This window comes from Nyctereutes procyonoides, unplaced genomic scaffold (assembly GCF_905146905.1).
Source record: "Nyctereutes procyonoides isolate TBG_1078 unplaced genomic scaffold, NYPRO_anot_genome, whole genome shotgun sequence".
Taxonomy (NCBI): domain Eukaryota; kingdom Metazoa; phylum Chordata; class Mammalia; order Carnivora; family Canidae; genus Nyctereutes; species Nyctereutes procyonoides.
This window is the reverse complement of record NW_026575043.1, coordinates 59,628,473-59,640,991: the sequence shown is the minus strand read 5'-3', so window position 1 is coordinate 59,640,991 and position 12,519 is coordinate 59,628,473. Positions and strand designations below refer to the sequence as shown.

Here is a 12,519-nt window from a genome sequence, read left to right as displayed (position 1 = left end):
TTTTCCCCTTACCTAAATCATAGTCCCAATACACAGAACTTCCAAGGCACCAAATATCTTCCTTGCACCCCGCAAGATCCTCCCTGGGGAGTATACAGTGTTTTCTGAAACCATGAAGGAGTAACTGAATGACACCTGTGCAGGCTAAGGGGGGGGGGGTCCTCTCCGTGAGGTACTAACAAATGTCCCCCGTGGTTGGGAATGCCCCTGAGAGGACACTGAGGCCAGGGTGCAGCTCTGTGGGTGATGCTGTTTGTCTTGGAGTGGAGGCGACATTTGCTACAAATATTGACACTAAAGCCATGATAAATATACCACAGCCAATTGATTAACACCATTCACTTGACTAAGGCCCCAGGATTTGCAACAGAACCTGGCTCTGTTGGCTTTCCCCTTGAAAAGTCTCAAAAGCAGCCCTGAGCTTGATGGTCTGCTCACTCTGCTTTGTTCTTCTGAAGATCATAATTTGCTTGAAGAAATCTCCATCTTTGTGAGGCCACAAAAGTGAAAGTTAAGCAAAACAAAACAAAACAAAAACACAAAAAGAAAAAAAAATTCCCCAAACAGTTGTCTTCCAAAGTAATGTATCTATCAAACTGGGCAGAGGATATTTCTAGTTCATTTCTGTGCCTGGATAACAAGTGAGTATAAGGCAGTACTGGAGGACAGAGCTCTTCAGGTTGGAGGTTGGGGGGAGGTGGCCCACCCTGAGGGACCCTAGGCTCTTGGGAGGGAGTACAGGTGTAGGAGGCTGCAGATGTGGGCCATTTGTTTGGGCTGCCATCACCCAGAGCCACCTCCATATGCCAACCACACCATCGTTTCCCCCTCTGGAGTGACATGGGGACGGTAAATAACATGCATGGTCAAAGGCAATCAAGGACGATGCACCATCAGTATTTCTCCTTCCGTGTGGTGGAGCTTGTTTGACTTGGCTCACATCTTCCCAAACTCTGAATACAGCAGGCTTTAGATTTGTTTAATCAAACCTGCCCACAGAGTACAAGGCCCGCCAGGAGCCCCAGGGCAAGGCTGCCTGTGCTTTGAAGCCAATCCCCTTCTGTCTCCAGGGAGAATTAGCATTCCAAACCCAGGAAGCAGGCTGTGCCAAATTTGGGTTTCCTAAGGATTAACTTTTTTTTTTTTTAATTAGGCCTCACAGACACATCAATTCTTCTTTATCAAAAAACCATCTCTGGCTTAAGGCACAGCCTCCTGTAGGCCACCATGAGAAGCAATCAGCCCCTCCCAGATATTTTCTACCATGAGGAGAACCCTAGAGGCTTTTCTGTCTACTATGGAGTTCTTCAGCCTGGAACCAAGTTTCATTTACCCTCTAAATAGGAACGTGCAGAATGTGAAGGAAGACAGAACCTAGTATGTTTTTTTCTAGAATGAATGGATGGGCCCTGGGGGCTCCCTTAGCAACTTGAGAGAGAAGCTCCAAGTCCCTCCTCCAGGAGGTGTCCGCTGCAAAAGGAAATGGCCAAGCAGAGTGCCAAGAAAACACCAGCAGAAACTCTAAATGAGGTGGTTCACACAGACCCCTGCAAAGAACATGAAGTAAACCATGGGCTGATTCCTGGCTGAATCTGGAGTCATAAATACAGCTAATTAAAATGAAGAACCCAGAGGAAATGCCTCATGGCCAGATTACCCAAACTGTGAGCTGAATCTCACTGGTACTCAAATTAAGTTAGGAGGCACTTGGAAGGACTTCTATTTTAAGAGTCATCTATTTTAATGTATATTAACAAAAAATTAGCATATTAAGACCAGGGGCTATAATATCTTTATAACAAAGTGTAGGGGCCTATTGGTTATTTTATATAAAAGACTTAGACATAACCTGTGCAAGGACACTCAGCCCTTCCCGTCAGCACCCCAAAATTTCCCATGTGAAAGGTGCCCTCCTTGTACCTGGAAGTAAAGAGACATCCTCATCACCAAGCTTGGAAATTTAGAGAAAGTTGTAAGAAAAACAAGAAAGCTGTATAAACATCCCTTGTTACTTTTTATTGATTTACTATCCCAGTCCACATTCTTTCTAGAATGTCTTCCTAGGTGTGTGCCTTAGCTGAATTGGTCAGAGTGCCTGTCTGATAGAATGCCTTACTAACTAAAGCCTCCAAAGTGAAGTTTTGTCTTCTCAAGTCCTCCCAGATTCACTGTCTCTTGGTGGAAAAAGCACAAAAACTGCCTACCTTGCTGGTTTTTTTAGGTCTCCCATTTAATGACTGGACCTCTGTGCACACTTCATAAACCTTTGGTTTTTTTCCTCCTGCTAATCTATCTCATGTCAGTTTAATTCTTAGTCCAGTTAGAAGAACATGAAGAATAGAGGAAGAGTTTTTCCTTCCCTTCAGAGGCTAAATTAGTATTTAAGTTTGAAAAACTGAGACATTTGAAGAAAATATGTTGTGTAAATAATATTATTTACACTGGGAGTTGGCAAACATTGAGATGACATGTGGATTGCTAAAAGGAGGGAAATATTGTCTCATGACCAAAAGGAGGGGAAGAAAATTATTTCTGTTCAAGAGATTGGGGGTCCCCACTCTGGGGAGGGTATAGATAGGCCCCCTCTAGAGGGGTCAGCCCCCTACTCCTTGGGGTTGTCACCCTCGCTCCAGCCCAATGAGACCCTGGGACAGAGGGAAGGGCCCCCAGAGGACCAGACCCCTGGCAGGCCCGACGGTCAGGACCCTTGTACCTTCACAACATCTTCGTCCGCAGACCTGCACTCCACAGCCTCTGACACGTCCACCACGGAGCCGTCCTCCTGAATGCCCACGACCTTGACAGGAACCGACACGGCCTTCCCGGTGAGGACCGCTGTGTTCAGCACCTCCGTGTCCTGCACAGGAGAGCAGAGGGTGTAGGTCACACATGGGGAAGCCCACGAGCAGGAAGGGGCCGCCAGCCAGACCATTTCCACCTTAGCTCATGCCCTGCCACTAAAACTACGTCTGTGTGGACCAACTCCCCAGGTCGTGCGACACGGCAATTCCGGAGTTGGGAGCATTTCATCCTAGCCTGAGCTCAGGAAGCCTGACAGCTAGACCTCCTTCTCCACCCCCAGGGGCAGGGGCATCATCCTATCCCCCCACAACCCCTCCTGCCACCCCACCCCACCCACATCCCAGCCTAAAACCAGGCTCACACGCTGCACAGGGTGCCTTCCAACATTCGCCAAATCTCCACTCAAGGGTCACTTGGTAAGTGATACCTTGTGCTTATTAAAACAATGAACATGGCCCTCAGTGCAGTTTCAATTTAAGAAGACAAATAATAGGGCACCTGGATGGCTCAGTCAGTTAAGTGGCCAACTCTGGATTCATCTCAGGTCATGATCTCAGGGTAGTGGGATCGAGCCCTGCATGGTCTCTGAGCTCAGCCCAGAGTCTGCTTGCCCTTCTCCCTCTGCTCCCAACCCCTATCTCTCTCTCTCTCTCTCCCTTTCTCAAATAAATAAATAAGATCTTTTAAAAAGAAGACAAATAACAGCACAAGTAACAGAAGAGAACTAGTCCCAGAATATCAACCTCTGCACCCCTGACCTGACCCAGGATCCTTCTTCCCCACCAAGCCTCCATGTGCCCCCAGTCCCCTCTAGCCCAGGGATCTGTGAACACTGGCATCATGTTAGTTTCTCTCTTCCTCTGCCGATCCCTGGGGTCCTGTAGGATCCACCTTTATGACTTCTGTCTCACCTGTTACATTCTTGCCATCTCCATGGCCACCCCCCCACAGAGAAACTGTCCTCACTGGACAGCCACAATGGCCTCCAACCCATGTCCTGTGTTCACTCTCCCCATGACAGTTGAAGAGATTCTTTTTCATCTCAATAGAATTCAGATCATTTCTCTCCTAGCTTCAAGCTCTTTGAAAGCACCTACTGTTTATTCTTAAGATAAAGCCCATGCTCCCTGCCAGTGGTGATCTGACCCTGGCCCACCCTCTGGCTCTCTCACCCTTCCTCCTCTTCCTCCTCACAGACTTCTCTTACTTCTCTCCACGGTAGCACACACTCAGCATGCCTCCCGCTCTTACCCATGCAGAGCCCTCCACCATACCTGCCTCTGCTCTGGCCATCGCAGCCTCCATGCCCACTTCTTCAGAGGAATAGGGCTCTTCTGCCCTCCACAGTGTGAATGAGCGCTGCCCTAGCCTGTCCTGCACAGTAATGACCACCACAGCTCACCTTATGTTTATCTTGTGTTTGTGTTTCCATCTCTAATGACTCATTAGACTGTAAACTCCCCAAGTGTCTCAGCCCCCTTTGTTCTGACCTGTGTTGCATCTACAGAACCGGGGATGGTATCTGGTGTGCAGAAGAGAGGTCACATGTGTGGGCTCTGGAACTGGACTGTCTGGGTTTGAAGCTAGCCCAGCCTCTGTTCCAATGGATCTGCAGTCATGGAAAACCTGACTCAAGTGAAATGATCCAACACGGGTCTAATTATGCCTCTTACATAACCAGAGTCTGGAGGACCGTGGCTGCTGCCTCTGGTCCAGTGACTCCCCGAGGTCAGGGCTACTTCTCGGCCGTTCCCTTGGCCACTCCCTCATGTAGCAAGATGGCATCCATCACACCAGCCATCTGCCCACTGTCTACACAGGGAGAAGGCAGGATGGAGAGTACACCTGCTGTGCCTGCTCCTTTTCATCAGAAGTCCAAAGCTTGTCACACGGCCAGCCCACCTGCAGAGGAGGCTGGGAAAGTGGGCATCTGGAGTAGAGTTGGCAGTGGAGTAGGAGTGTGTAAATGGGTTTTTATAGTCTACTACCAGGTCTGCCACGAGTTATTTACTTCTCCCTGTGCCTGAGTTCCCTGGAATACAGAGATAATAAAAATACGTACCATCAAGATTTAATGAAAATGTACAAAGCTTAGAACAGAATTGGCATATAATGAGCAGCAAGAGCTCAATAACTGTAGGTATTGCAGTAGATGCTACGAGAGATTGCTTCTATGAATGAATGAAAGAACCACCAGGCAGGTTCACAAAGGGACTCTAGTGAAGATGCTCTTCCACACTTGTCCAAAGAGAAAGTCAACAGGAGAAGCCGATGGGAAACTGGGCCACAGCAGTGAGATCCTCGGAATACTCAACAGTAGGCTCCACCAGAATCAACCCAACGGATAATCATTTCAAGTGCTCCCTTCACTCTCAGAGCCCCTAGTCTCAGCTCAGGCACTAAGTGGGTCCACATTTGATTTTCTAAATCAGCCCCTCATTATCCACCTTAAACCTGAAGATGGGTAAGAGATGGAGTCAATGAGTGATAACAATGATGATGATGACAGGCAGTGTTCTAAGTACTTTACATGTAATTAATTGCTCATTCAGTTTACTCAACAACCCTTCCAAGATAATTCCTTGCATTATTCCCAGTTTATAGATTTGTTATTCACTGATAGCAAACCTGAAAAATAACAGCTACTTGTCAATAAAATAAAAAATCAACTTTGTAATGAACAGCTGTAAACAATGCCAACCCAATCTAAGAAAGATGTAAAAATAAGTTGGGATTTTTTTTTTTTTTACATATGCTCTCTCCTCTGGATGAATTCTCAAGGAGTTAACTACAAAAGCATGTAACTCTAGTCCACGTTCCTAAGTATTCCATTCTCACCAGGGGCATGAAGTATATGTGCCTTTATATTTAAGGAGTACAGCAAGGACAGGAAGCAGGAAGCACTGCAGAAGTTGAGATGAGAGCTCACTAAAGATGGGATAGTGGTGTGGGTGTGGGCATGATTACAATGTGTACAAAGAACAGAGACTATATCATGATTCCAGAACAAATGGCTAAATTCTACTCATAATGCAACTGAAAAAAAAAAAAAAACCAATATGGCTGTTTGCTGTGTTTAATGGGCAGGCATTAATTCTGCCTTATGAGCATTCACGGGTGCTGAACATCCATTCAGCCTTCTGTTTGTAATAAAAAACATTTTATTTTCCTTTAGGTAATCTTCCACTCTGCTACCAATGAAGGTGACTTAGATGGTGCTGACCTCAGATGGCCAAGTCAGGCTTCACAGATGAGCACACCGAATGTTGCCCATTGAGGTAAGCCAGTGTCGTGTCCTCAAAGACTGATTCAAGTGAAATACAAACAATGGAAATCAAAGACAAGAGAAGGATAAGACAGAGTCCTGGGAAAGATTTCTGGGTTTCTAAATCCAGCTATATCTGTGTCTTCTATCTTTGGAAATTAGATACATGAAATAAACTGTTTTACTTAAGTCAACTTGAATTGTAAGCCAATTTACAACTGAAAGTCTTGACAAATACACATGAGAATAGGCAACATGTTGGCTCTAAAATGAACACCAATCTCTACCCTGTAGAAGCTCACAGCCTTCAAGGAAGACACCACAATAATTTTACTAAACTGAGATTCAAGGGAGGTGACTTTATTTTTTATAACAACCAATCACAACTAATCCAAGCTTGTGAGTTGATCTAAATACCTCTGCAACCATGTTTCTTCTTTTAGTTTTTGCACAGGTGGCTGAGATTTTTACAACCATGTTTTCCAATGTCCATCAATGGTCTCTCTAAAATTCCAAAGGCAATCCTACTTGCTTCTGACACAATAAGAAAGCAATTTATCTTGTTAAATATTACATTTAAATCATCCCCTGGTGCCACAGACTGCTAAAAATTCACCATCTATCAAAATATAAGCCTTTTATTCTGTCCTATTTGTGCAAGCTCTAGGTTTTATGTCTTGAAAGCATATTTATATTCCTTTATGAAGATGAGTTTCCATTAATGTTGCACACTACAGCAGCATCAGTGGAAATGGCAGAGTAAGGATATCTGAAAATTCTCTCCATAAAAGCAAGGAGAAAACTGGGGGAAAAAAGTTAAAATCAACTTTTTTAGAACTCTGGAAATAAAACAAAGGCTTATGCAACCAGGAGAGCATTTATTCAAGAAAAACGTCTGAATCTTGTTTTGTTTTGTTTTGTTTTTTTAAGAAAGAGAACTTTGTGGCATTTTAACTTGGTTATTCCCATCCCTACTTCTTAGCCCCATAGTAGCTTTAAAAAATTATAGCCCACATTCACAGTCAAAAGCACAAGGGTTGCAGTATAAAAGCCACTGAAGAGAGATCAGGGCTGGGATCTTTTACACCCTAATTCCCAAAGAATTGCCATTATTCAACTTGTCTTATAGTTCCCTGGCAGATCCCACTTGCAAGGCTATCAGTATTTGACTTCACTCTGAGTTCACACAGTATGAAAAGCTTTTCTCCTAGAAGTATTTATTAAAAGCAATTGTAGGCAATTGTTTAACTTCATAGCTGCCTCTGAGTGGTGAAAAAAGTCTGGTGCAAAAAACCAGACTAACCTAAAAGCTTAAAAGGAATGATGATGAATGAGACGCCTACAGGTGCTCCCAAAAGCTAATACCTACCCTGGGGAATCTATAAGATCATGATTAACTTAGAGCTGTGTGCATGCCCAGGACTGTGTTCATACTCAGAAAAGACCTAACAAGTCTGTAAGTTCTCACTTCTTGTTAACTTTGAGGTTCTATGAAAGCAGGAACTGAAAGCTAAGGCAGAGCTGTCAAATACCTGGCTAGTATAGAAAGCATGTCCCAACACACAGAGAAGCTCTTGGCAAAGACTGGGACACTTATTAATTCCAAGGTCACATGGGCCAAACAAAGACTTCAGAGACCACACACAACAAAGAATAGAGACTTAACAGAACTAGTTCATTAAAGTCACTAAACAAACTATTACAAAAAACAATAAATACAAACTCAGGGGAAAGGAAACAATCTAATTGCAGAGTTGCTACATTATTTAAAATTTCCACTTTTCTACAACAACAAAATTAGTAGACATGCAAACTAACAAAAAAGTATGGCTCAGGCATAGGACAAAAAGTAATCAAGAGAACTGTCCTTGAGGAAGCCCAGATGTTGGACTTACTAGAAAAAGATGCAGATATTTTAAGTCAGCTATTTCAAATACATTCAAAGAACTAAAAAATAAAATCATGCTTAGAGACCCGAAGTATGAGGAAGGTGTCTCAGCGATGAGTGAATGCCAATAAAGAAATATAAATTATGAATAATTATGAATGAAAGAACCAAATGGAAATCCTGGAGTTGAAAAGTACAATAACGCAAACAAAATTCACTAGTTTGTTCTCCCATAGGAATGGAGTGAAAGTAGAACAGGATAAGGGGACAAAATGTGGAAAATCCACAAACATGGAGAAATTAAACAGCCTCCTTTTAAACAATAAATGGTTCAAAGCAGAAATCACAGAGGAAATTGGAAGAATGATTTGAGATGAGTGAAAGGAAAAACACAACATACCAAAACTTACAAGATGCAGAAAAAGTAGTACTTACAGATAAATTTATGGCTGTAAATGCCTACATTATAAAAAAGAAGAAAAAAAGAAACCTCTCAAACCAATAACCTAGGCTTCCACCTTAAGGAATTAGGAAAAGAAAAACAAACTAAATCCAAAACAAGCAGAAAAAAGAAAGGAATAAATAGAGTGGATGAAGAAGTTACAGGAATAAAAGGCACAGCATAAGGGAATACAGTCAGTGATGTTGTAACAGCAACGTAACATGACAGATGGTTACCTTCACTTGTGGCAAACATACCATGATACATAAACTTTTAAAACAAAAACAAAAACCCAAAGGGCATGCACATTTTTTCATTTTAATAAGTACTGCCAGATTGTTTCTCAATAATATAGTAGCAGTTTCCACATTGATCAGTAATACATGACACTGTGGCTCCATATCCTTGCACCATTTTGTAGGATCAATCTGTTTAATTTTTGTTAGTATTGAAAGGTAAAAACATGGCATTGTTGCTACTTTAATATCTCTCTGAACTTAAAAGGAAGTTGAACATTTATTTCATACTTTTATTGTCTATTTGCATCTGCTTTTTTTGTGAATTGTTTGCGTGTTATTTTTCTAATTATTCTTCCATTTTTCTATTTGCCTGTTTGTATTTTTAAATGAATTTCTTAGAGTTCTTTGTGTATTTGAGCCACAATTTTAGTGGCTAGAAAAATTCTATCTCAGTGTTTTTCTTGATTTATGATGGCATCTGTGACAAAATTTTACAAATAAAGAGTAGAAAAGAATCATCTAAGAAAGAGAAAACAATACAGAAAATCAATGAAATTAAAAGTTATTGTGTAGAATAGCTTCAACAATAATAAATTAGTTAAATTCAACCAAAGTGTAAGAATAGTAAGTGAACATGACAAAATATTATTGAAAGGAACTTAAAGATACCAAAACAAATGTAAAAACATCTTGTGTTCATAGATTGAAATACTTAATAATGTTAAGATGATAATACTCCTCAAAGTGATCTACACAGTTAATACAATCACCATGAAATGCCCAGCTGCTTTTTTACAGAAATTGACAAATGGATTCCAAAACCCATATAGAAATGAAGGGACTCCAATACTCAAAATGATCGTTAAGAAGAACAAAGCAGGAAGACTCACCCTTTCTGAATATAATGGACTTTCCATAAATAAAGCTTCACAATTTCCATTTCCAGTCAATTGATTTTTGACAAGGGTGCCAAGACAATTCAAAGGTTTCAAAGAATGGTCTTTTCAACAAAAGATGTGGATTAGCTGAATATCCACGTGGAAAAAAACCAAAGAAACAAAACTGGATCCTTACCTTCACACCACATACACAAACTCAAAATGAATCAAAAACATAAATATAAGAGCTATAAAACCCTTAGAATAAGACAGAGGTGTAAATCTTCATGACTTTGCATTGCATTGTTCTTACTCTGGACCCAGGTTAATAGAAGAGCTACTGTGACAGAGAAAGGGAGAGCATGGGGTATTGTGTTCTTAGAGTTTCTGACTGGGAATGAGCTCATTATTCCACACAAGTTTCATTGCCCAGATCAAAACACATGGCCATACCTAAGTTCAAGTGGACAGTGAAATCCAGCCAAACAAGGTGCCCAGAAAGAGAAATGGTGGGCATATCTTGTCCTTTTTTTTCTTTTTTAAAAAAATGATTGATTGATTGATTGATTGATTGATTGATGAGAGAGTGCATGCACACATGCACGTGTGCAAGCGGTTGGAGGGGCAGAGGGGAAAGGAGAGAATCTCCAGCAGATTCCATGCTAAGTGCAGAGCCCTACGTGGGGCTCAATCTCACAACGCTGCAATCATCACTTGAGCCAAAACCAAGAGTTGGAGGCTTGACTGAGCCACCCAGGCACCCGTCTGCCATCCTTTTAAATCCTTTGAAAAAAAATTCTCATTTTACAAGTAATGAAACTGAAGCACAGCATACTACTGTTAATCGATATATGGATCCAATCCATTGTTTGACCTGCTGCTACATGCCTGTAGGAGTCACTCTCTAACCTCTCCTTACCCTTTAAGCCCCCCACAACCACCTATCTCTGTTCTGTCTCTATGAATTTGCTTATTCTGGACATTTCATATAAATGGAATCATAGTATACATGCCCTTGTGTGTCTGGCTTATTTCACAAAGTGTAATGTTTTTAAGGTTTATTCATGGTGTAGCCTGTGCCAGCACTTCATTCATTTTTGTGGCTGAATAATATTCCATTGTATGGATAGAACCACGTTTTATTTACCCATTTATTAATTGATGGGTACTGGGGTTGTTTTGCATCAGCACAGGTCCAGAGAGAGGATAATGCTATGCAAAGTCCCCAGCTGATGTGTGTGGGACCTGCAGTGTGAGCAAGGATAAACTATCGTTGTTCTAAGCTATTAAAATCTAGGTTAAAAAAAGTTACATGTAACTTTCAGCATACTATTTTGATTATATACTCTCAGGCCAATGATAAAAATATGTGTAAACACATACTGAATTCTAGTTGGGTGGGTTTTCCACAAATGTAAGGGTTGGCAGTTCCAAAACTGCTTCAGTGAATTCTAGGACTGACCAAATAAGATATGTTGATAATAAGGAGAGCCAGGTTTCTCACTGCTAGAGAAGTGAATTTAAAATAGAAAGAAGAGGGGTATCTGGGTAGCACAGTCAGTGAAGCATCTGACTCTTCGTTTTGGCTCAGGATGTGATCTCAGGGGGGCGAGATGGAGTTCCACAGTGGGCTCCACACTCAGTGCAGGGTCTGCTTGAATTCTCTCTCCCTGTCCCTCTGCCCCTTCCACTCATGCACTCTTGCTGTCTCTCTCAACAATAAGTAAACCTTTCTTTTACAAAAAATGGAAAAAAGAAAGGGAAAGAATGAACTCTGGTCATGAATTAGAAGTAGAGGTACAGCCATGAACTTGTGGGAGATGACAGGTATATGCATGTTTATGGGTATACAAACATAGGTGTGTATCTATATAGTTTCTCCTAGTTCCCTTTGCTCAGAAGGCTTTGATACAATTATACCTTGGCAATCAGCATACCTAGACCCAGATTTTAGTTCTAAATATCCTCTCTGAGGAAAGGAAAACAAGGTCCTCAGAGAAATGGCTGATTTCGCAAAAAAAAAAAAAAAAAAAAAAAAAACCACACACAATATAATGAGCCTAAAATATATTGTAGAGCTAGAAAGTAACAAAGGGCTTGAACAAATGTCAAAAGGATAGAGGAGACAGCTTGAAGGAGCTCCCACTGGTCAATCTGGGACAATCTTATGCCACTATAAATAATTATAATAACTAATTGTATATGTATAGTGTGTGTGTTTTTATATATATATATATATATTTGACATGTATAATATATAATAAGCTTCTGAGTCCATACTGATGTAAACAAACAAATAGGGGAGAAAGAAAACTTTCACCCTTAGGGTAGAATTCCAACTAATAAATAAAAAACTAATGATGAAATTGGAATACCACCACCTGGCAACCACCATTTATTACCATTACTGTAATGGTAATACAGCATGAACACTACTAGTAACTAAAAGTATGATAAGACACAGCCGATTCATATAGTGTCAATGTATATCTGTGCAAGAGATCTATGACCTGAAAGAGAAAAGCAGTAACTCTATGGCACCAAATCCCAGCATATATCACATCACCCATGTGATCTAAGATAACCTCACTTACTGGGATCAACAGACATCCTAAGCCCTGAAAAAGGACATACATCACTTCTGGAGCATTTCCAGAAAGAAAGAGTGAATCTGATAATGAGGAAACATAAGACAAACTTGCACTTCAGGCACATTCTACAAAACAACTGGCCTGTACATTTCAAATGTATCACAGTCTGAAATTCAAAGACTCAGAAATGCCCAGTCTGAAGAGGATGGACAGACATACAACAAATGTCTGTGTAATTCCAGACCAGCTCCCTGAACAGACAAAAACAGGTACAATTCCTCTGCTACAATGAATGTGAGTGGGACAGTAGAAGAAATCCAAGCAAGGTCTGGGGCCAAAGTAATTCTCTGTATCGATTATTTAACCTGCTGATTTTGATATTCTCACTCTACCTGTGCGAGAGTGTTGGGAAAA

General features: G+C 41.3%; 1 protein-coding gene across 1 annotated transcript in view; it reads right to left on the bottom strand.

Moving 5' to 3' along the window:
* Positions 1-12,519, bottom strand: part of TMEM132B (transmembrane protein 132B) — a 371,639-nt gene that overhangs the window by 40,065 nt on the left and 319,055 nt on the right. The window contains exon 5 of the mRNA XM_055323120.1: positions 2,714-2,857. Within this exon, the coding sequence (XP_055179095.1) occupies positions 2,714-2,857 (144 nt within the window). The remainder of the gene's footprint in view (positions 1-2,713; positions 2,858-12,519) is intronic.